The 21,034-nt window shown below is 41.3% G+C and overlaps 1 protein-coding gene across 1 annotated transcript in view; it reads right to left on the bottom strand.

The window, feature by feature from the left end:
- Positions 1 to 21,034, bottom strand: part of ME1 (malic enzyme 1) — a 216,632-nt gene that overhangs the window by 136,449 nt on the left and 59,149 nt on the right. The window contains exon 3 of the mRNA XM_072142033.1: positions 12,726 to 12,875. Within this exon, the coding sequence (XP_071998134.1) occupies positions 12,726 to 12,875 (150 nt within the window). The remainder of the gene's footprint in view (positions 1 to 12,725; positions 12,876 to 21,034) is intronic.

The raw sequence follows: 21,034 nt of genomic DNA, 5'->3' as shown, positions 1-21,034 counted from the left end.
GAAGAGTTATGACCCAGTGTATGGCCATGTCAACAACCCCATCCCCAAGTGTGAGTTGAACTTTGTATTAATTACTAGCCAAACATCAAACACAGCTTAAAGATTTGGGTAGGGCATGAATACAAAGCCCAGTTCATTCCACGAGATCTGACCTATAACTTAGCCACACACCGATTATTTTAAGAAGATACAGTATATACACTCACCGGCCACTTTATAAGGTACACCATGCTAGTAACGGGTTGGACCCCCTTTTGCCTTCAGAACTGCCTCAATTCTTTGTGGCATAGATTCAACAAGCATTCCTCAGAGATTTGGTCCATATTGACAAGATGGCATCACACAGTTGCCGCAGATTTGTCGGCTGCACATCCATGATGCGAATCTCCCGTTCCACCACATCCCAAAGATGCTCTATTGGATTGAGATCTGGTGACTGTGGAGGCCATTTGAGTACAGTGAACTCACTGTCATGTTCAAGAAACCAGTCTGAGATGATTCCAGCTTTATGACATGGCGCATTATCCTGCTGAAAGTAGCCATCAGATGTAGGGTACATTGTGGTCATACAGGGATGGACATGGTCAGCAACAATACTCAGGTAGACTGTGGCGTTGCAACGATGCTCAATTGGTACCAAGGGGCCCAAAGAGTGCCAAGAAAATATTCCCCACACCATGACACCAACACCACCAGCCTGAACCGTTGATACAAGGCAGGATGGATCCATGCTTTCATGTTGTTGACGCCAAATTCTGCCCCTACCATCCGAATGTCGCAGCAGAAATCGAGACTCATCAGACCAGGCAATGTTTTTCCAATCTTCTACTGTCCAAATTCGATGAGCTTGTGCAAATTGTAGCCTCAGTTTCCTGTTCTTAGCTGAAAGGAGTGGCACCCGGTGTGGTCTTCTGCTGCTGTAGCCCATCTGCCTCAAAGTTTGACATACTGTGCATTCAGAGATGCTCTTCTGCCTACCTTGGTTGTAACGGGTGGCGATTTGAGTCACTGTTGCCTTTCTATCAGCTCGAACCAGTCTGCCCATTCTCCTCTGACCACTGGCATCAACAAGGCATTTCCGCACACAGAACTGCCGCTCACTGGATGTTTTTTCTTTTTCGGACCATTCTCTGTAAACCCTAGAGATGGTTGTGCGTGAAAATCCCAGTAGATTAGCAGTTTCTGAAATACTCAGACCAGCCCTTCTGGCACCAACAACCATGCCACGTTCAAAGGCACTCAAATCACCTTTCTTCCCCATACTGATGCTCGGTTTGAACTGCAGGAGATTGTCTTGACCATGTCTACATGCTTAAATGTACCATGTGATTGGCTGATTAGAAATTAAGTGTTAACGAGCAGTTGGACAGGTTTACCTAATAAAGTGGCCGGTGAGTGTATGTACTCAATGAACTTCATTCCAGGATCACATGACATCATCATGGATCTCTGAAACTGCCTAGTTTCAGAAATGTATTGCACATTATGGATGGCAAGTCCTTTTTATATATGCCAAAAAATGCTGAGCAAACAACTTTATACAAGACTGGTTTTACTCCCAGCAAATCTGACAAGGTCAAGGCACTCATATGAGAATTGTATTCCAAGGCTGGTTTGTACCATACTGTAGCAGCTGCACTGCAGTATTATCCGGTTAAGGCCTCTTGAACACTGATGTTTTAATACGTTTCAATGGACAATACATGTACTGCCCACTGCAGCGTGTGTGAGCTTTCTAAAGGACAAATTTATGGCACACACCTTCCTCCTGCACCCAGCGATGTGCTATGCCTAGGTAAGACCCACTGAGCACCCCTGCAAGGGCCCAACTCTTGCTTGGGGCTCCTCTGGATTTCTTATTCTCTTGGACTAGGAGTGATTATGGTACATTCAATGAGGGATATTTATCAATGTGCCCCACATTATACCAGTGCAAAGTGGAACCATTCAGTTTTCTGCTACAGCAGATTTATTACTGTGTCTGATGCTGGATGATAAGTCAGGAGTTTATGACTGTCGAGTTACACTTTGCAGTTTGCACCATTTATTTGTTGCACCTACTTAATTTTTTGACGTATAGGATTTTTGCCATAAGGCCACATATCCTTTTCAGGGGCCAAGCCCCTTTTTTCATATTAGGTAAAAGGGTAAAAGCCTTGATAAATGTGGTGCCAGGCATTTTAGTTTTTGGAAGTGAATGAGACCAGAAACCTGGAACAGGTAGGTATATTAATAAATCTCCCACATCGTGGGATAAATAAATTCAAGATACTGATGATACTGAGGGAGTAGTCTGGAGAACTACAGCTACTAGTTAATATATGGCCTTAGAAGATTCTCATTGTGCCCCATTATGAATTAGCCCGTTAATCAATGGATTGTAATGTAATATCGGCACCTTAAATCTCCGATGCCTTCTTAGAGAAAAATGTAATAGCTACAGTAAGTGTAAATCAATCAAAAACAAGTGTGAACAGTTGTCTGTGGAAACTTCAGAATGAAACTGGATTGCATCCTAAGGTAACATTTGCAAACACTATACAGCTGGAATATTTCTGGCTTTTTGTCAATAAAAATGAACTTTACCCATAGGGAAAATAATATGCTTGTATTTTTCCTTCTCATAAAATACATGACCTCATAGAGTAGGGCATTTCTCTTTTCATGCAGAAATCTGAGCGCATGTAGTTCATGCCAAGTAGTACAGCACCAAATAGTTCTCTAATCTAATGGAGATCATTTCCAAACACATGGCATCCTTCTTATTTCCCTATTAAGCTACCAGAATCACATGCTGGCCCCCCGAGGTAAACAAACGCTATGGGTTCACTGCTGGAGGATAAAGGGAGGCGCACACTGATAACAAAAGGCAAGTGTTAATGCATACTGCTTCACAGAGTAAAAGAGACATTTGTTTCCCAAAGTTCCTTTTAGCAGCCTGCTTTTCTTAAAGGGGTTTGCCCATAAAGTTAGGCAGGATGATCGGTGGGGGTCTGATCGGTGGGGGTCTCAGTATGGACATGCGCGGCTGTCTGCACCGCTCATCTTGGGGAGTGATGAGAGGTACTTTGGACCCCATCAGACCACCGTTCTCACTGAGACCCCCCACGATCAGGTCCTATAATCTACATGTTTTCTCACTTAGTATAGCTGTGTATGTAACAGCCATCCCTGCACATTACCTCAGCTCCATTGACATCTCTTCAAAACACTGGCCATACTGGATGTGTCACATACTTTACGGGTGTACCAAATACTGCAGCGTGATATATCCCCACCTTTATCTGTATGACATGTGCTGATTGCCTTTATGTACATCATCATTCAGTACCCTGCATGAAAAAAACCTCTCACCTCCAACATACAGTCCCATGGAAAAAAAATGTAGGCATTTCACATGGCTACTTTCTTCCACAAACAGCGCCACACCTGAGCTGCAGTATCATACATTAGGAGCAGAGGGGAGCGGTGAATCCAGCAACTAGGCAGGTGTAAGTCCAAGTAGTGGTGGGATAAAACTTCACGTTTATTTCATCATGGTTATGTTTTGGTACCTGTTTTAATCTTTTAACCATGATGAAATAAACGTGAAGTTTTATCCCACCACTACTTGGACTTACACCTGCCTGGTTGCTGGATTCACCGCTCCCCGCTGCTCCAATTGTTCCTGACTCCGTGCACCAGCACCAGCACCTCATATGTGGCTATTGGGTGAGCTGAAAATTTATTTTCTTTTTTCAGTATCATACATTACCTGATTATGGAAGGAACCAGATATGATTTTCAGATTCTGAGACAATGGCCCACATTTATTGTAGTGTCTGTGCCAGTTTTTTGACTTTGCACTGAAAAAAACTGCTTGTACGTATATTGATAAAGTGTCTGCGCCAGTATTGTGTTGCAGCTACACTGTGTCCACTGCGCCACAAAATTATTCGCCTAAATGGGTGTTCCGGTGCAGTGTTGGACCTTACACCACATTTTATTACTGCGACTTGACAGATTTGTTTGTGTTGCACAGTCTGCTGCTTTGCAGGCCCATCTCGCCATTGTATGGGGCTCCACATTTGTTTGGAGTGACAACTGTCCCCCACAATACTAAACAGCAAACCCAGGCAAATTGTTTGCTTTCACCATCATGAAAGTAGCAGATTGAGTATCGCTCCTGAAAAGCACTAGGATATTTCTAAGGGTGTACCAGGGTGAGCATAGCTCTGAGAGTGAGTTTTGTGCTGTAAGTCAATTTTTGGGGAATGACAGGTCCAAGTTTACTGAAAATGCTGGCCTTCTAGGGATAATCTATATACTTCCCTGTCTTGCTGCCACCACCCTTGCGGGTATGATTACACCATTTATTTTTAACCCTTATATGATTTATATGGTTTGTTACCCATATGTTGATTTTCATTTTAAGCTATACTTATTAAAAGTAAAATATTTTATATTATTGCTGCACTTTTTAGGAATTCTGCCTATGATAGGTAGGTGCTCTAGCCTTGGTTCTTAAAGGGAACCTTAAAGGGAACCTTAGAGAACACTTAAAGGGTACCTTAGAGAACAGTGTCATCTCTAGTCCTGTTACTCTGCGTATCCAATCCAGTCAAGCTCTGCCCACCTCCTCACTGCTCCTGTGACTCGAACCCACGCCCCAAAACACTGTGCCCAGTTTCCAACTTCCCCGCAAACGCAGCCTGCCTGTTGGTGAAGCGCTCTGATATATTGTGGTCATTGTTCCCCAGGTTCAGTGGTTGATTTATGTGGAATCAGGACATTAGATTTGACTGGGAATAATTTACTCTCTCTTTTTACCAGTACTTTTGCATCAGGTTCGATGTCCTTTTGTAAAAGAACATAAAATCTTCATTTTCACAGGCCAGCATTAATACATTACATTATACATTAATAATGTGTAATAACTGCTGGGAAAAAAATGCTTATTGTACCCCTCCATACCTTCAGTGGGGACATTTATCTGTGCTTCTACAGTAGAAAACTGGCATAGAAACTCTGAAATAATCGCAATTACTTACAAATCAACAGTATTTTCTCATTCAGACCATTTCCATAGCACGTGAGTGCGGAGGGGGCATGGTCGGTGGCAGAGTGGGCATTTATGAAAAGGGGCGGCACGCTACATAGTCCTTGAACATTCACATGGGCGTACTGTTTAGTAAAATTATTTGTACAGATTTTAAAATAAAATGGAAATGTGAAAGGGCAGTTTATGAAAAATGTCTAGGTTAACTTTATACATGTTTTATGTATTAGAGACCAATGAATAATAATTGGAAGTCATGAAGGAATTTGATTTCCAGCCCCTGACTTGTAACTCCTGCACACATCCATGCCTCGCTGGAGCTTTGTGTGTGGCCTGCTCATAGACACAGACATAAGATTCCACATCTTAAAACTTAATAAATGAATGATTAAAACCCATTCTCCTGTCACTGGACACTGCTATTATGCAAGTAATGGACATGTAATTTTGAGTAAGTGGAGGTAAGAGGTCCAAGACACAGTAGCAGCAGTCTTATACTGCAGATATTGTGTTACAAAAGTTAAACACTGGCCTTTGTCATTTTACAATCTATGGTTATTGTAAAGAATATTAGGGATCGTAAAGGTAGCAGATCACTGGTAAATACAAGGTGTTCTTTGTATCTAAAGTCTAGTGATTTCCCTTATAATGTCTTTATTTCCCGCTGTAGGTGGTCTGCAGGGACATCTTATCAGTTTACTAATCTGTATTGGCTTCTACTCATTGTCATCATTGCCTGGCTAATTCATGAAAACACCAGTATAACATTATCAAAAAAAAATATAATTGACATTAATTTTTGTCACTGTACTTAATATCTTCTTTACTGACTTGGAATAACCAGGAAATACTCAATACACATAAAAAATTATGGGCAACACATGTTATGTACACTTTCATAAAATAGAAGATAAATGTCAACAAAGTGTCCTTTCAGCATGTACAACTATGATTCTCAATTTTGGTGGACCTTCTACGGAAGCATAATAATCCATTTATAAGCCTTTTTGCAGCCCAAAATTTAAAGGAAATCTACCATCAAATCACACATGATAATCCAGGGAAGGGTCGGAGTGGGGGGCCTAAGGCCCACCAGTGAAATTGATTCTTGGGGCCCACCTACTGCTACATGGAAATTCTACTTGTATTGTGGCCTCCTCTCATCTCCCCCTCATATTGTGGCCCCTCTCATCACCCCCTCATAATGTGGCCCCTCACACCCCCTCATATTGTGAACTCCTCTTATCTCCCACTAATATTGTGGCCACTCATCTACCCCTCAATATTGTGAACTCTCACCTCCCCCTCATATTATGGCCTCCTCTTATCTCCCCCTCATAGTGTGGCCTCTCCTCTCCCCTTCATATTGTGTCCTCTCATTTCCTCCTCATACTGTGGCCCTTATATCCTCCTCATTTTGTACATCCTCTCATCTACTCCTCATATTGTGACCTCTCACCTCCCCATCATATTGTGACCTCTCACCTCCACTCATATTGTGGCCTCCTATCTTTGCTTCATATTGTAGACCCTCTCATCTCTTCCTCATATTGCTGGCCCCTTACCTCTTCCTCATAATGTGGTTTCTCATCTCCTCCACATTGTGTGTCCCCTCTCATCTCTTCTTTATATTGTAGCCCCCTCTCATACCCCCCAAATTGTGGGCCCCCTCTCATACACCCCATATTTTGGCGCCCTCTCATATCCTTCCCATAATGCGGGTCCCCTGTCATATCCCCCATAATGTGGGGCCCTCTCATACCCCCCATAATGTAAGCCCCTCACATCCCATAATGTGGGCCCCCTCTCATACCCCCATAATGTGGGCCCCCACTGATATTCTCCCCCTAATGTGGGCCCCTCATATCCCTCCATAATGTGGCCCCCCTCTCACATCCCTCTATATTGTAGGCTCCACTCATATGCCTCTATATTGTATGCCCCCTCTCATACACTCCCATATTGTGGGACTCCTTTTATACCTCCTCTCTATATTGTGGCCCACCCACATATGCTCTTTTCCTTGTTTTAAATTAATTTAAAACAAATGAACACCACATACTCACCTCGTCCCCTTTCCCTAGCAGCTCTTCTCTTCTTATCTTCCTCTGTGCTGTAATGCCGGGATGCTAATACCTCTATGCACCATCCTATTACTCAACTCTATCTGTGCCCTCTCTGTCCCGACATGGCCGACATGGAGGTAGAGTCAGCATCCGGCGGGGGCAGAGCTAATAGGCATTGGCACCTCAGTGAACCTGTGTGAACCTGAACCAGGGACAAAAACTCATAATAAGAAGCTAAACACAGTCACGGTGCCTGTATCTGTTATCCATGCTCTTCTTCCTTCTAAAATCGATTTTCTAAATGTTGCTCATAAGCCAGAAGGCGCTCTGGGGTTGTTACCAGAGCCCCTCCGTACAGTAGCTTCACAGGCTGTTACACTGTGCAGGAGCAGGGGGGATGGGCTTCTGTACAGTGAAGCAGACTGTGGAGCTATGTGGAACAACAAACACAGGGGCTCTGGTAACAGCCTTCTGGATCCTAATTTTAAAGTCGATTTTAGCCTAATTTTAAAGTCTATCTATGAGTAAGCACCCCTGGTTTATCCTGCTTGATTTTGATGGTAGATTTCCTTTAAAGTGCTAAATATGGGCTTCTTAGCTCCTATTATCAATTATTCAGATGCCAGTTTCCTACTGCATATGCTTTTTTGATTTTACCTAATTCATTAACAGTTTATTTATTCATTTGGATGTCCCTTTTTTTCATGGACCATGGTTCTGTTGAAAAAACAGATCTGTCCTTCCGCTTTTTGACTTAATTTTGCAACATCACAGACTATGCCTCAGTCAGTAGAAATCATTGCTGCTGCACAGATGCTATTTGGATTTTGTCTGTTTTACTTCTATATTCAGAAGAAAAAAGTTTTTAAAAGAATAGAAAATTGAGCACCTATGGCCAAAACACATCCTTAGTGTTTGAATTGGTAAATGTATGTAAAAAACTGATGTCTGGATTTACCCTAACACACACACACACTGTTATCACAGGACTAGTTATAAATGTGTGATGTGTGCATCTGTGATGAGAGAGTAGAGAATGTCCCTCACTTTGGAGTACCCACCATGTAGGGATTCACAAAGTTGACACATCTATTTTAAATGTATAGTGGTCCACATTTATTAAAGCCTTTGCGCCAGTTTTGTCTGATATTGCACTGGAAAGAATGTGCAAAGTGCTTGCACATGTACTTAATCAGTGTCCAACATATTTCTGCATGTAAAGGGGTGTTCCGATGCAGAATCGGATCATGTATGCCAAATTTATTACCGAGACTCGACAGAATTGTGTCACACGCTTACTGTTGATGGTGCCCTGTGCACACTTTACAGGCATACTGCACTTAGTACAGTTTTCACTACTTTGAATAAATGACGGCCACTGTGTTAATGGTACATTTCTCATGTGTTGCCAGAGCAGGATAAAATATAACTTTTCGCCACACTGACCTTACAGATGATAGCTGCATTTCCTAGAAGTGGGACATCCTGTGATTAGATGTTTTGCCCAAAGTAGGAAATATTTTTACATGTATAAAGTTGAACAATAAATACTGTTATTAAGCCTCCATCACATTGATTCTAATGGTGCGCCTGGCCATTCTTTTATGTCGCCACTAAGAAAGAAACAGCTTGTTATTTCCATTTTGGCAATCAAAGGTGTCTGCTAAATAAATTAGAAGTATAAATTGCAGAAAGGTACTGCAGAGGGCTTTGTATCATCCCTGCTGATCATGCAAACCTGTGTATCAGATTATTTACAAACCAAGGCCGTCCTGTTGAATTAGGTATGTCACTGTTAAGTACGTGCTGCATACTAGCAAAGGAAATTCATCAAGGCTTGAAAGGGGCCAAGGGATTAAGGTAGAAGAGTTTATGTAGTCTGGCAGCTTAGATATTTTATTTCCTTTCTTTATCCAGATTACGCCTCTGCTTTCCAAATTCTGGTCTACAAGGGAGTTGTATAATTAGCTATTACGGAATGAGGGCCGGCGCCAGCACCCGTGCAAGAGCTGGGACCCACAGCTGCTGGGAGGGCCCACTCTTGGCCACATCCCTGTCCCTGTCCCCAGCAACCTGGCCGTGCTGGGTGCTAATGCTGTAAAGCGTGCATGTGAAGCGCTGTGCGACTGTCGGCAGGAGGAGGCAGACGGCAGAGGAGAAGCTCCGGACCGGAACAGAAGACTGAGGTGAGTACTATTCTTTTATTTTGAATGGTCATATTTACTAGTCCATGGTGGGTGAGGGGGGGGGGCTATATATAATGAACAGGAGATGAGGTGGGGGCTGTATATAATGAATGGGGTTGAGGAGGGGGCTGTATATAATGAATGGGGGGTGAGGTAGGGGCTGTATATAGTGAATGGGGGATGAGGAGGGGGCTGTATATAATGAATGGGGGATGAGTAGGGAGCTTTATATAATGAATGAGGGGTGAGGAAGGGGCTGTATATAATGAGTGGGGCGTGAGGAAGGGGAGGAAAATATAATGAATGGGGGATGAGGAGGGGGCTGCAAAAAATGAATGGGGGATGAGGAGGGGGCTGTATATAATGAATGGGGGGTGAGAAAGGGGCTGTATATAATGAAAGTGGGATGAGGAGGGAACTGTATATAATGAATGGGGGATGAGGAGGGGGCAGCATATAATGAATGGGGGATGAGGAGGGGGCTGTATATAATGAATTGGGGATGAGTAGGGATCTTTATATAATGAATGGGGGATAAGTAGGGGGCTGCATATAATGAATGGGGGTGAGGAAGGGGCTGTATATAATGAATGGGGGATGAGGAGGGGGCTGTATATAATGAATTGGGGATGAGTAGGGATCTTTATATAATGAATGGGGGATGAGTAGGGGGCTGCATATAATGAATGGGGGTGAGGAAGGGGCTGTATATAATGAATGGGGGATGAGGAGAGGGATGTATAAATTGAATGGGGGTTGAGAAGGGGGTTGTATGTAATGAATGGGAGATGAGGAGGGGGCTGCATATAATGTATGGGGTGAGGAGGGGGCTGCATATAATGTATAGGGGGAGGAGGGGGCTGCATATAATGTATAGGGGGAGGAGGGGGCTGCATATAATCCATGTGGGGGAGGGACTGCATATAATGGGTGGTGAGGGGATGTATATAATCCATGTGGGGGAGGGGTTGCATATAATTAAACTATGGGTGGCGAGGGGGACCTGGGCTGTATATAATTAATCCATGAAGCAAAGGCGGCTGCATATTATTAATCCTTTGGGGGAGTGCATATAATTAATTTATGGGGGTGAAGAGGATGTATATAATGAATCCATGCAAGTTTACTGCAAATGGTCTGAGGCTCTGTCATACAGGGGCCCACTGAAACCTGGAGCCGGACCTGTATGGAATACAAGTAGAAGATAAGCTCTGCTATTGGCAGAAGTCACAGTAGGGGGTTGCTTTAACCTGGTTCCTATGGATGCCCAAGTTATATTGGAAAAGTGCAAGATGAAAAAAAAATTATAAAGAGTGAATTAGGGCTCATTCATATGGGCGTTTTTGACATCAGTATCTGTTTGTTTGGTGTTTTTGCACATGTTCATTTATTTTCACTGATGTTGCTAGGCAATACGCTGGGCAGGGCAGAAAATAAATAAGAAAACAAATGACATACGGATGTGAAAAAAGCGGATATGGAATACAAACATGGATATAAGATGTCTGCATTTTTTAGGAAACATGCAAGAGACACGCTTATCTGAATGAGCTCATAGCCACATGGAACAAAATGGGGCACATTTACTAAGAACAGTCCAGTGAGTATAGTACAAAGTGCTACAGATTTAGGATTTCTGGTGCCCGTTCTTCATGAATCTGGCGTTCTCTGCACTACCCCGACAGAATGCATCACTTTTTTTTGGTGCACCTTTAACATAGAATGTGCAACACATTTGTTGGACTTTTCACATTAAATCTGGCGCACTGTCTGACTGCGCACTGGAATGCCCCCTTCAGGGCAGAAATTTGTCTCAAATGTGTCTTTAATACCTGTGCAAGCAGTTTTCACCTAAAAGAACTTGCAAAGTCCAACAGAAAACTGGCGCACAGCCTTTCGTAAATGTGCCCCACTATGTACCAAAACTACATACAAGCAATATAAAATTGTTGCATACATATAAAGTAAAATGATGCCACCATGTACTAACATCCAACCTTTCTTGGATCCTTCCTTCTTCAGGTAACTTTATTCATGAGTTAGATATGTGTTTCGGTTTTTTACACTGTGACTAACTTAATTGTAAGTAATAATTTACCAGTCATTTTATATAGCCAAATGACTAATGTTTCTGTTGAAAATAATTCTGTTTTCAAGCTAGGATAATGTCTCTAGACTTGTAGTTGTAATTTACGATATGATAAACTTTCATACATATATAATGTGGTTTTTTGGAAATTAATTTACCAATTAATCTCATATAATCAGAATTTTTCCAATCATTTAATATACAGGCGGTCCCCTAAATAAGAACACCTGAACCCTAGTTTCAAACGGACCTCTGGATGTTGGTAATTTACTATACTTTAGCCTTAGGCTACAATAAACAGCTATAACAGTCATCCAAGGCTTCTGTAATTAAGATTTATTGTTAATTCTGGTTCTAACGACAACACAACATTTTTTAAATTGTCATAGAAACCAAAAAAGTTTTGACTAGGGTTACAATTATAAAGTATACAGTTCAGACTTACATACAAATTCAACTTAAGAACAAACTACAGAACCTATCTTGTACCTAACCCGGGGACTGCCTGTAATTAGGGCCACCAGTTTATAGTGTGATGTTAAATAAGCTTTAGTTAACTATTTTATTTTAATCCACTACTTGTAGGTTTTTTGGATTGTATTCCTTTATGTTCTATTTCTGGTATGAGGTTATGCTTTTAACCAATTTTAACCTAAAGCTAACCTTTTCTATTATGCTCTTTAGTGATTCAATAAAAATACAGATAAACTGAACTCTACATGCATATGGGTAGTATCATAAATTGTTGAAATTTATACTGAATATTTCTATAGTTAGGATGTTCACATCTTATATTTATTTAAAGACCATTTTATGCTGAAAGAGGTTTCCAAACTAAAGAATTTAGCTCTGACCTTGCTATCTCAATGTCTGTAATGTTGAATACAAGTTGCTTTTAGTGTTTGAATGTTGCTCTGTAAGAAGAAGAGTCTTGGAAGACGAAGCTGTGTAATTTCCTATTTATTATGTATATAAGCCTATATATTTAATTGCCAGAGGTTTCAGTATTTAAAAAAAGTTGTGCTACAGTTATAAAAAAGAAAAAATACATGAACTGAGCCACACATCACTTTAAAGCTTGAACTCAACTTTTAGGTCACAAGTGTGAGCCAATTCTATCATCATTATGAACATATCCGTTTGATGCAGTAAATATAAACAAAAATACATTTTGGTGAACATAATGATAACAAAATGTAATCCATATGTAAACCAACAAAATAAAAAATCCTGTATTCTTTCATTTAGTGTTACATGTTCCAGCTGTGTTCCAACAAGACTATCTCGACCAGTGCTATTAATAAGGTTATTGAAACAATAAATCATTAGACATGGGTTCACATTACCTTGGTCTTCGGAATGCTAGTCCATATTGTTGGCAAGCCAAGCCCACAGTCGGAGTATAAACAATGGGCATGAATCTTTCAACATCTGATGTCAAAACTTTGTAGAAAAGCTTCTCATTTCGATCTTGAAGACCCATCAGCAAAATATACCTGGAACATGAAATACAAAATATTTTTTAAAAATTTAATAAAATTTTAAAATTATACATAGTGTTTAGTTAAATGTAGGGTTAAAAAGCAAGACATACATTTTAACAATATGGAAGATCATTCTAACGTCCCTACAGTTGGTGGATTAGGTGTCACTAATTTCTGTTTGTGTTTCCTGTGTGTGTGTGAACTGCAACTTAGCCTTTGTTGTGTTTTGATTGAATGAGCCACACCCTGATCTCTGTAGTTCAGCTCTGTCCAGCAAATGTTACTAGCCTGATGGACAGCTGCTGCTGGAGGCGTGTCCTGGATCTGCTATATATGTCCGCTTAGTTCCATCAGACCTTGCCGGTTATACAGAGCTACGTACTGTGCTTACTCTGCTTTTCTGATCTTGTCTTTGTTCTAAGAACTATCCCTCTCGGACTATGATTCTGTACTGAACCCACTATCTCGTTGTGACTCGGATCCCTGACCCCACTTTCTGTGTTGTTTGTTTGTCAGTCTTGTTTTGTGTCTACACTGTGACTTAGAGAGGGAATGGCTCCACCGCTTAGGGTGGGGCCAGTAAGTAGGTAGGTAACAGCTTAGGGGGCTCAGCTTAGAGCTCACTGTCCTGTACTCCCTGTACTCCTATGCCCCTGGGGTTTTCAGGTTTTGGGGTCCATTTCTGCTGAGCCAGACCATGCGGCACTTGCGGAATCTCAATTCCTATTTCTACGACAGAGCAGACACTCTGCTGAGAAGTTTTGTATGGAATTGCGCATGCACTGTGCTAAACTGGTGTGAACCCTCCTTGAACGCTATCTTTAAAAGAGGCCTTTCGGTCACCATAATCGTACTTCTTTGGAACAAACAATGGCTCTAGGAGTTTGTATTGACCGCAGACTCCGGGATAGATGCAAGGCCAGAACTGACAGTGATCTGCCCTCTGTGTTACCTCCTCTGTCCTCTAAAAGGTCTGTTCCTCCTGTTAATTTCTCTGAACCTATGGATGGCAAAGCCAGGAGCGAACATCGTTTTAAGAAGGCATTATGTTTCTACTGTAGAGAGTCCGGTCATTTCATATGAACCTACACTACAAGACCCAGGTCATCACCTAGAAATCTTCAGTGTTTGAATGGTAGTGGAGGAGGCCACTCAGGCACCCAGGTACCCTCTGTGTCTGAATCTAAGATTGTTTGGCCAATATCCTTGAGTGCTCAAAATAAATCTGTAAAGAGGAGTGGTAAGACAGCAATCCAAATCCTATAAGGTAATTTGAAAAAGCGGTGCTCGCAGCTGAAGGTTCAGCGGGTATCCACCTGGATATTTGTAGCTTTACTTTGCTTATAGCCATCCAGATATATAGGAGATTTAATATGCCTCATAGATCTATGCCTTTCTGATTACACAGACAAATATTCACTTATGTGTCCTACGTCTTTAACCCCTTAATGATTGGAAATCTACGTCAGTTATTAAGGGTAATTCTTCTGACGCAACGCCTTTCTACGGCGGCGTGTCAGAAGAAGATTTAGGGACATCGGGTCAGCCTGGTGCCGGTCTCGGGCTGTGATATTGCAGCCCAGATCCGGCACTAACAACCAGGACTCCGATCCTGGGTGTTTAACCCCCGTGTGTCCCCCGTGGATCGGACCCACCGGTAATTGCTCCTGCCGCAGCCCCGGGGTCCGGCGAGTTCCCCGAGGCTGCCGGCTCCTCTTCACGCCAGGTAACGCCTCCTGGCAGGACCAGGCTGTATGTAACTGAGCGTGCGTGTGTATTGCAGTCTAAAGGCTTGAAGAAGCGATCGGATGGAAAATGTAAAAAAAAGTTAAAAAAAGATTAAATCATTTTATAATAATAATGAAATAAATAAAATAAAATCCCTATAATCTCCCCAGATACACATATAATGCAAATAAAGTATATAAAACACAAAAACACAAAAGAATGTACATATTTGGTATCACCGCGTCTGTATTAATCTGTACAATAAATTTAAATATTGAATCCGCTCGGTGAACGATGTAAAAAAATAACACGAAAAACTTCCTGTAATATACAATTTTTCATCAAACACCATCACAAAAAATGTTCTAAAAAGTGATAAAAAAAGGCTGCGTTTCTTAATATGATATGACTGAAAACAACACCTCTTTTCGCAAAAAATAAGCCCTCAACCTGATCTGACAACAGAACAATATAAAATTTATGGCCCTGAAAAGTTGTTGATAGTAAAAATAATGCAATTTTCTCCAATATTCGCTTTGCTCAGTAACATTGAGCAAAGATAAGAAAACCTATATAAATAAGGTATCACTGCAATCATAGTGAACCAGAGAATAAAGATAAAATATTATTTTTACGTTACGGTGAGCGGGGTAAAAAATCCAAAATAAAAATTGATGATTTTGTTTGTGTCCCCCTTGAAATAGTTAATAAAATCTCATGAATAAGCTATAGACCCCCAAAATTAATTATCTATACATATGTATATCATCCCGTAAATAATAAGCCCTCATATGTTCGCATTACCAAAAAAATTAAAATTTATAGCTTGTACAATGTGACAATACAAATCTGCTGTCAATAGCGTTGCTTTGATCCTATGCCTGGCCGTGTGCCCGTACAGAAGTGTACCACCACATATGGGATATTTATTATGAAACTGTCAGTTTTGGCCTAAATGAATGTATTTTCCAAAAAAATTCAAAAGTTTCTAAATCGCTGGTCCATATTGTTTTAACCCATGTGAAACACCTAAAGGGTTAATACACTTAATAGAAGTTGTTTTACATATGTTGAGGGGTGAAGTTTTTATAGTGGGGTATAATGGGGTTTTACTATTACCGTATTTTCCGGGCCATTAGGCGCACCGGAATATAAGGCGCATTAGTCCGATGCGCCTTATATATGTAATAATTCCATATATAAGGCGCATCGGACTATAAGGCGCGGGGTCCGGGGGCGTGGCGGAGGTCCGGGGGCGGAGCGGAGACCCGACGGGACGCGACGCGGAGAAGAGACGCGGCGACGCGGGGAAGGTGAGTGGGGAAGGTGAGGGGGAGGTGGAGGAGGGCAGCGGACCATACTTACATAGGTCCCCGCTACCGGAGACAGCAGATCTCCAGCGGGAACTGCAGACCACGCGACAAAAGTTATTTGTGCCGCGTGGTCTGCAGTTCCCGCTGGAGATCTGCTGTCTCCGGTCTTCGGTAGCGGGGACCTATGTAAGTATGGTCCGCTGCCCAGCGCCATACATAGGGCGCACCGGACTATAAGGCGCACTTTGGATTTCCAAGGAAATCCAAGGCTTTTAAGTGCGCCTTATAGTCTGGAAAATACGGTATTTAGGCCTTTCAAAGTCACTTGAAAGCTGAGTTGTCACTCAAAATGTGAGTCGTGGCAATTTCAATGAAAATGAGAAAAATGGCACCTAAACCTCATAACGTGCTAGAAAAATGAGAGGACTTTTGCCAAATGTTCACTTTTTTTCAGAACGAATTTTCAAAATCACCTGGATATGTTAAAGCGTTCCAAAGTTGACACATGTCAGATTTGAAAAATGGAGTCTGGTCATTGAGCTGAAAACTAGCGTCGGTTATAAGGGGTTAAACCCATCACGACCTGGCCCTTTTTTGTTTTTTCATTTCTATTTTTCACTACCTACCTTAAAAAATCTGTAGCCTTTTTATTTTTACACATAAAAAACTTACATTGCACAAACTGCACTTCATAATGGCAGTATTTAATATTCCGTGTCGTTTACTGGAAGCGGGAAAAAAATTCCAAATCCAGTGAAAATGGTGAAAAACCGCATTTGCGTTGTTTTCTTGTGGGTTTGTATATTGACTGTGGGCCCCAAATGACATATTTACTTTATTCTTTGGGTTGGTACAATCACGGGGATACCAAATTTGTATAGGTTTTATATTGTTTGCATACATTTACAAAAATGTAAAACCTGTACAAACGTTTTTATTTTATTTTGCCATCTTCTGGCACTAGTAACTTTTTCATACTTTGGTGTACTGAGCTGTGGGTGGTGTCATTTTGTGTGTATGACCTTTTGATAACTTTTTATAGAATTTTTCATATTTTAAAAAATGGCAAAAAAGGGTTAAACACAGTAAAAAAAAGTTATTATATTTTATATATAGTGATTGCTGGGGGAGCTGTATATAGTGATTGCTGGGGGAGCTTTATATAGTGATGGCTGGGGGAGCTGTATATAGTGATTGCTGGGGGGGCTGTATACAGTGATTGCTGGGGGGAGCTGTATATAGTGATTGCTGGGGAGCTGTATATAGTGATTGCTGGGGGGAGCTGTATACAGTGATTGCTGGGGGGAGCTGTATACAGTGATTGCTGGGGGGAGCTGTATATAGTGATTGCTGGGGAGCTGTATATAGTGATTGCTGGGGGAGCTGTATACAGTGATTGCTGGGGGAGTTGTATACAGGCGGTCCCCTACTTAAGGACACCCGACTTACAGACAACCCATAGTTACAGACGGACCCCTCTGCCCACTGTGACCTCTGGTGAAGCTCTCTGGATGCTTTACTATAGTCCCAGACTGCAATGATCAGCTGTAAGATGCCTGTAATGAAGCTTTATTGATAATTCTTGGTCTAATTACACCAAAAATTTTGAAACTCCAATTGTCACTGGGGCAAAAGAAAAAACATTGTCTAGAACTTCTATTATAAAATATACAGTTTCGACTTACATACAAATTCAACTTAAGAACAAACCTCCAGACCCTATCTTGTATGTAACCCGGGGACTGCCTGTATAGTGATTGCCGCGGGAGCTGTATACAGTAATTGCCGGGGGGAGCTGTATACCATGATTGCTGGGGGAGCTGTCTATAGTGATTGCCGGGGGAGCTATATACAGTGATTGCTGGGGGGCTGTATATAGTGGTTGCTGGGGGGGCTGTATACAGTGATAGCTGGGGGAGCTGTATACAGTGATTGCTGGGGGAGCTGTATATAGTGATTGCTGGGGGGAGCTGTATACAGTGATTGCCGGGGGAGCTGTATACAGTGATTGCTGGGGGAGCTGTATACAGTGATTGCTGGGGAGCTGTATATAGTGATTGCTGGGGAGCTGTATATAGTGATTGCTGGGGTAGCTGTATTTAATGATTGCTGGGGGCTGGGGGAGCTGTATACAGTGATTGCTGGGGAGCTGTATATAGTGATTACTGGGGGGCTGTATACAGTGATTGCTGGGGGAACTGTATATAGTGATTGCAGGGGGGAGCTGTATATAGTGATTGCTGGGGAGCTGTATATAGTGATTGCTGGGGGGAGCTGTATATAGTGATTGCTGGGTGAGCTGTATACAGTGATTCCTGGGGGAGCTGTATATAGTGATTGCTGGGGGAGCTGTATACAGTGGTTACTGGGGGAGCTGTATATAGTGATTGCTGGGGGAGCTGTATAAAGTGATTACTGGGGGGCTGTATATAGTGATTGCTGGGGGAGCTGTATATAGTGATTGTTGGGGGAGCTGTATACAGTGATTGCTGGGGGGCTGTATATAGTGGTTGCTGGGGGAGCTGTATATAGTGATTGCTGGGGGAGCTGTATACAGTGGTTGCTGGGGGAGCTGTATACAATGATTGCTGGGGTGAGCTGTATACAGTGATTGCTGGGGGAGCTGTATACAGTGATTGTTGGGGGGCTGTATACAGTGATTGCTGGGGGAGCTGTATATAGTGATTGTATATAGAGTTTGTATGTTCTCTCCTTGTTTGCGTGGGTTTCCTCCAGTTTCTTCCAAGACATACTGGTAGGTTGATTAGATTGTGAGCCCCATGGAGACAGGGACCAATTTGGCAAACTCTGTGCAGTGCTGTGTAATCTGTGTGCGCCATATAAATAAAGAAGAATTATTATTATATTATTATTATCACAGGGGGTCGCGAGAACTGCCATCGGCGCTGTATACAGAATGCTCAGTCCTTGAGCCCTCCACTTACACCTTTAACGCACAAGGTACATCATGGTGCATTTAAGAGATTACATTTAGAAGATACACTCCTATTACAGTTAACAATTACTTCACAAATTCTTACAGCAACCACAAGATAGATAAAAAATTATAAAACACTAACTGTTCCTGCATTTTTTGAGTTCCTACACTTCACACAAAATAACTATGGAAAGGAATATATGATAGCCAAAGGAAAAAGAGCATTAAGAACTTTTCAAATCAAGGGGGCTTAATTGCTACAATATGCTAAGAATTGTAAATTCACCTGAGCTTTTAATGAGTTTTTAATGCATAATTAAATGTACATTAATGCATAAAGTTTAAACTGTTTTCCTCCTGTACTTCTGTCTTTTAGTAGTGTACAGTATATAAATACTCAACAACTGAAAGGTAAGGAGATAAGGTAAGGTAATATCTAAAGAGTTTACTCTTTATAGAAAGTCACTTGTAAATCTTATACAGTATAGGCAGTTTGTTTGTTCTTAAGTTCTTAAATTGAATTTGTATGAAAGTTGGAACTGTATATTTTAGAATTGTAACCCCAGACAAAATTTTTTTGCTCTCTGTGACAATTGGATTTTAAAAATGTTGGATTGTCATAAGAACCAGGATTAACAATGAAGCTTAATTGCAGACATCTTTGGTTACTGTTATAGCTGTTTATTGTAGCCTAAGGCTAACATAAAGTAAATTACCAAGATCCATAGTTCCGTTTGTAATTAGGGGTCGTCTGTAAGTCAGGTGTTCTTAAGTAGGGGACCGCCTGTATAAGCTTAATTATCATGTAAAATCTTTTTCTAAGAATGTAACAAGTTATCCTTTTGCCTTTCATGCTTTATATGGACTTCAGGAGGCTTTCAGTAACACTGCTCACTGCAGGCTAAGAAATGAGCAAAAACTGGTTAATTCATTTCTAAAATAAAAGAATAGCTTTGAAGGTTGAGTTACTCCTTATGAATATTTAACTGGATTTTCCAGGAATCCTTGGAAAAACCCTGTGGCAAGAGTAACCAAAAAAAATTGTACTTACCTTGCCTGTTATGGCTCAAGAGTTGCTGTGGATTCCCAGTCCTTGGCATTTCCGGTCCCAGAGACATCACATGTTCTATGTCACTGGTTGCTGCTGAGGCTGCTGATTAGCAAATGCAGTTCCTGTGACCCGCAGCATTCCTCGATACTGCAGAAGATCAGGACACCAGGGCAAGTAAGTACACTGTTGTATTTTGGTTACACCTGACCAGGATCTTTAGTATGGTTGGGTTGAGCTTATTTTAACTTTATTGTTTGATTTGCAATTATGTTTGTATATCCTCACTAAAGGATGGATGTTTTCTTTTTCTTTGTTATTGCTTTGTATTGAAGTTTATATAGGGTCCAAAATGTCTCAGTAGTCCCCTTCATTGTCCTAACAAGTCACTAAAGGTCCAGTAATTCATATGGCCATGAGGACTTATTTAGTCAGACAGTATTTAAACCTGGTACCCATACCAGCAATATATAGATCTTCAGAGAGCACCTGCTTAACATTAGAAACCATTTTCGGCTATGTCAGCTCATCTGCCAATTACTATTACTTTTGCCAAGTTCTTAATAAACCACACAGCCTGGCTATTCTAAACAATTCTTCATCACGTCAGCCTTAAGACTGCCAAAACTTCTTCACAAGAAGCCAAGTTATGATAGTTGTCTAGGTTTCTTGAGGACAATCAGTGGGAATTTTTTTTGCCATAATATACAGAACTTAATTAACAAACAGCAGCCACAAATGAATCCTAATGTGAGATTTAATGACTAATCCAGGTATTCTGATGGCGGCTATTAACAGTAGGTACAGAAAGTATTCAGACCCCTTTTACATTTTTCACACTTTGTTTTATTGCAGCCAATTAGTAAAAAAAAGTTCTTTTTTTTGCTCATTAATGTACACTCTGCAATATTGAACCAGAAATGTAGTGATTTTTTTCTAATTCATTAAACAAGAAAAATCACATGGTCATAAGTATTCAGACCCTTTGTTGTGACACTCATATTTAACTCACATTCTGTCCATTGCCTTCTGATCCTCCTTGAGATTGTTCTACTCCGGCATGTGTCCTACCGTGTTTAATTAAACTGATTGGACTTGATTAGAAAAGGCATACATCTGTCCAGTGCATGTCAGAGCACATTAA

The sequence above is a fragment of the Engystomops pustulosus genome, chromosome 3 (assembly GCF_040894005.1).
Source record: "Engystomops pustulosus chromosome 3, aEngPut4.maternal, whole genome shotgun sequence".
Lineage (NCBI taxonomy): Eukaryota > Metazoa > Chordata > Amphibia > Anura > Leptodactylidae > Engystomops > Engystomops pustulosus.
The sequence above is the reverse complement of the archived record's forward strand: the minus strand, read 5'-3'. Positions and strand labels throughout refer to the sequence as shown.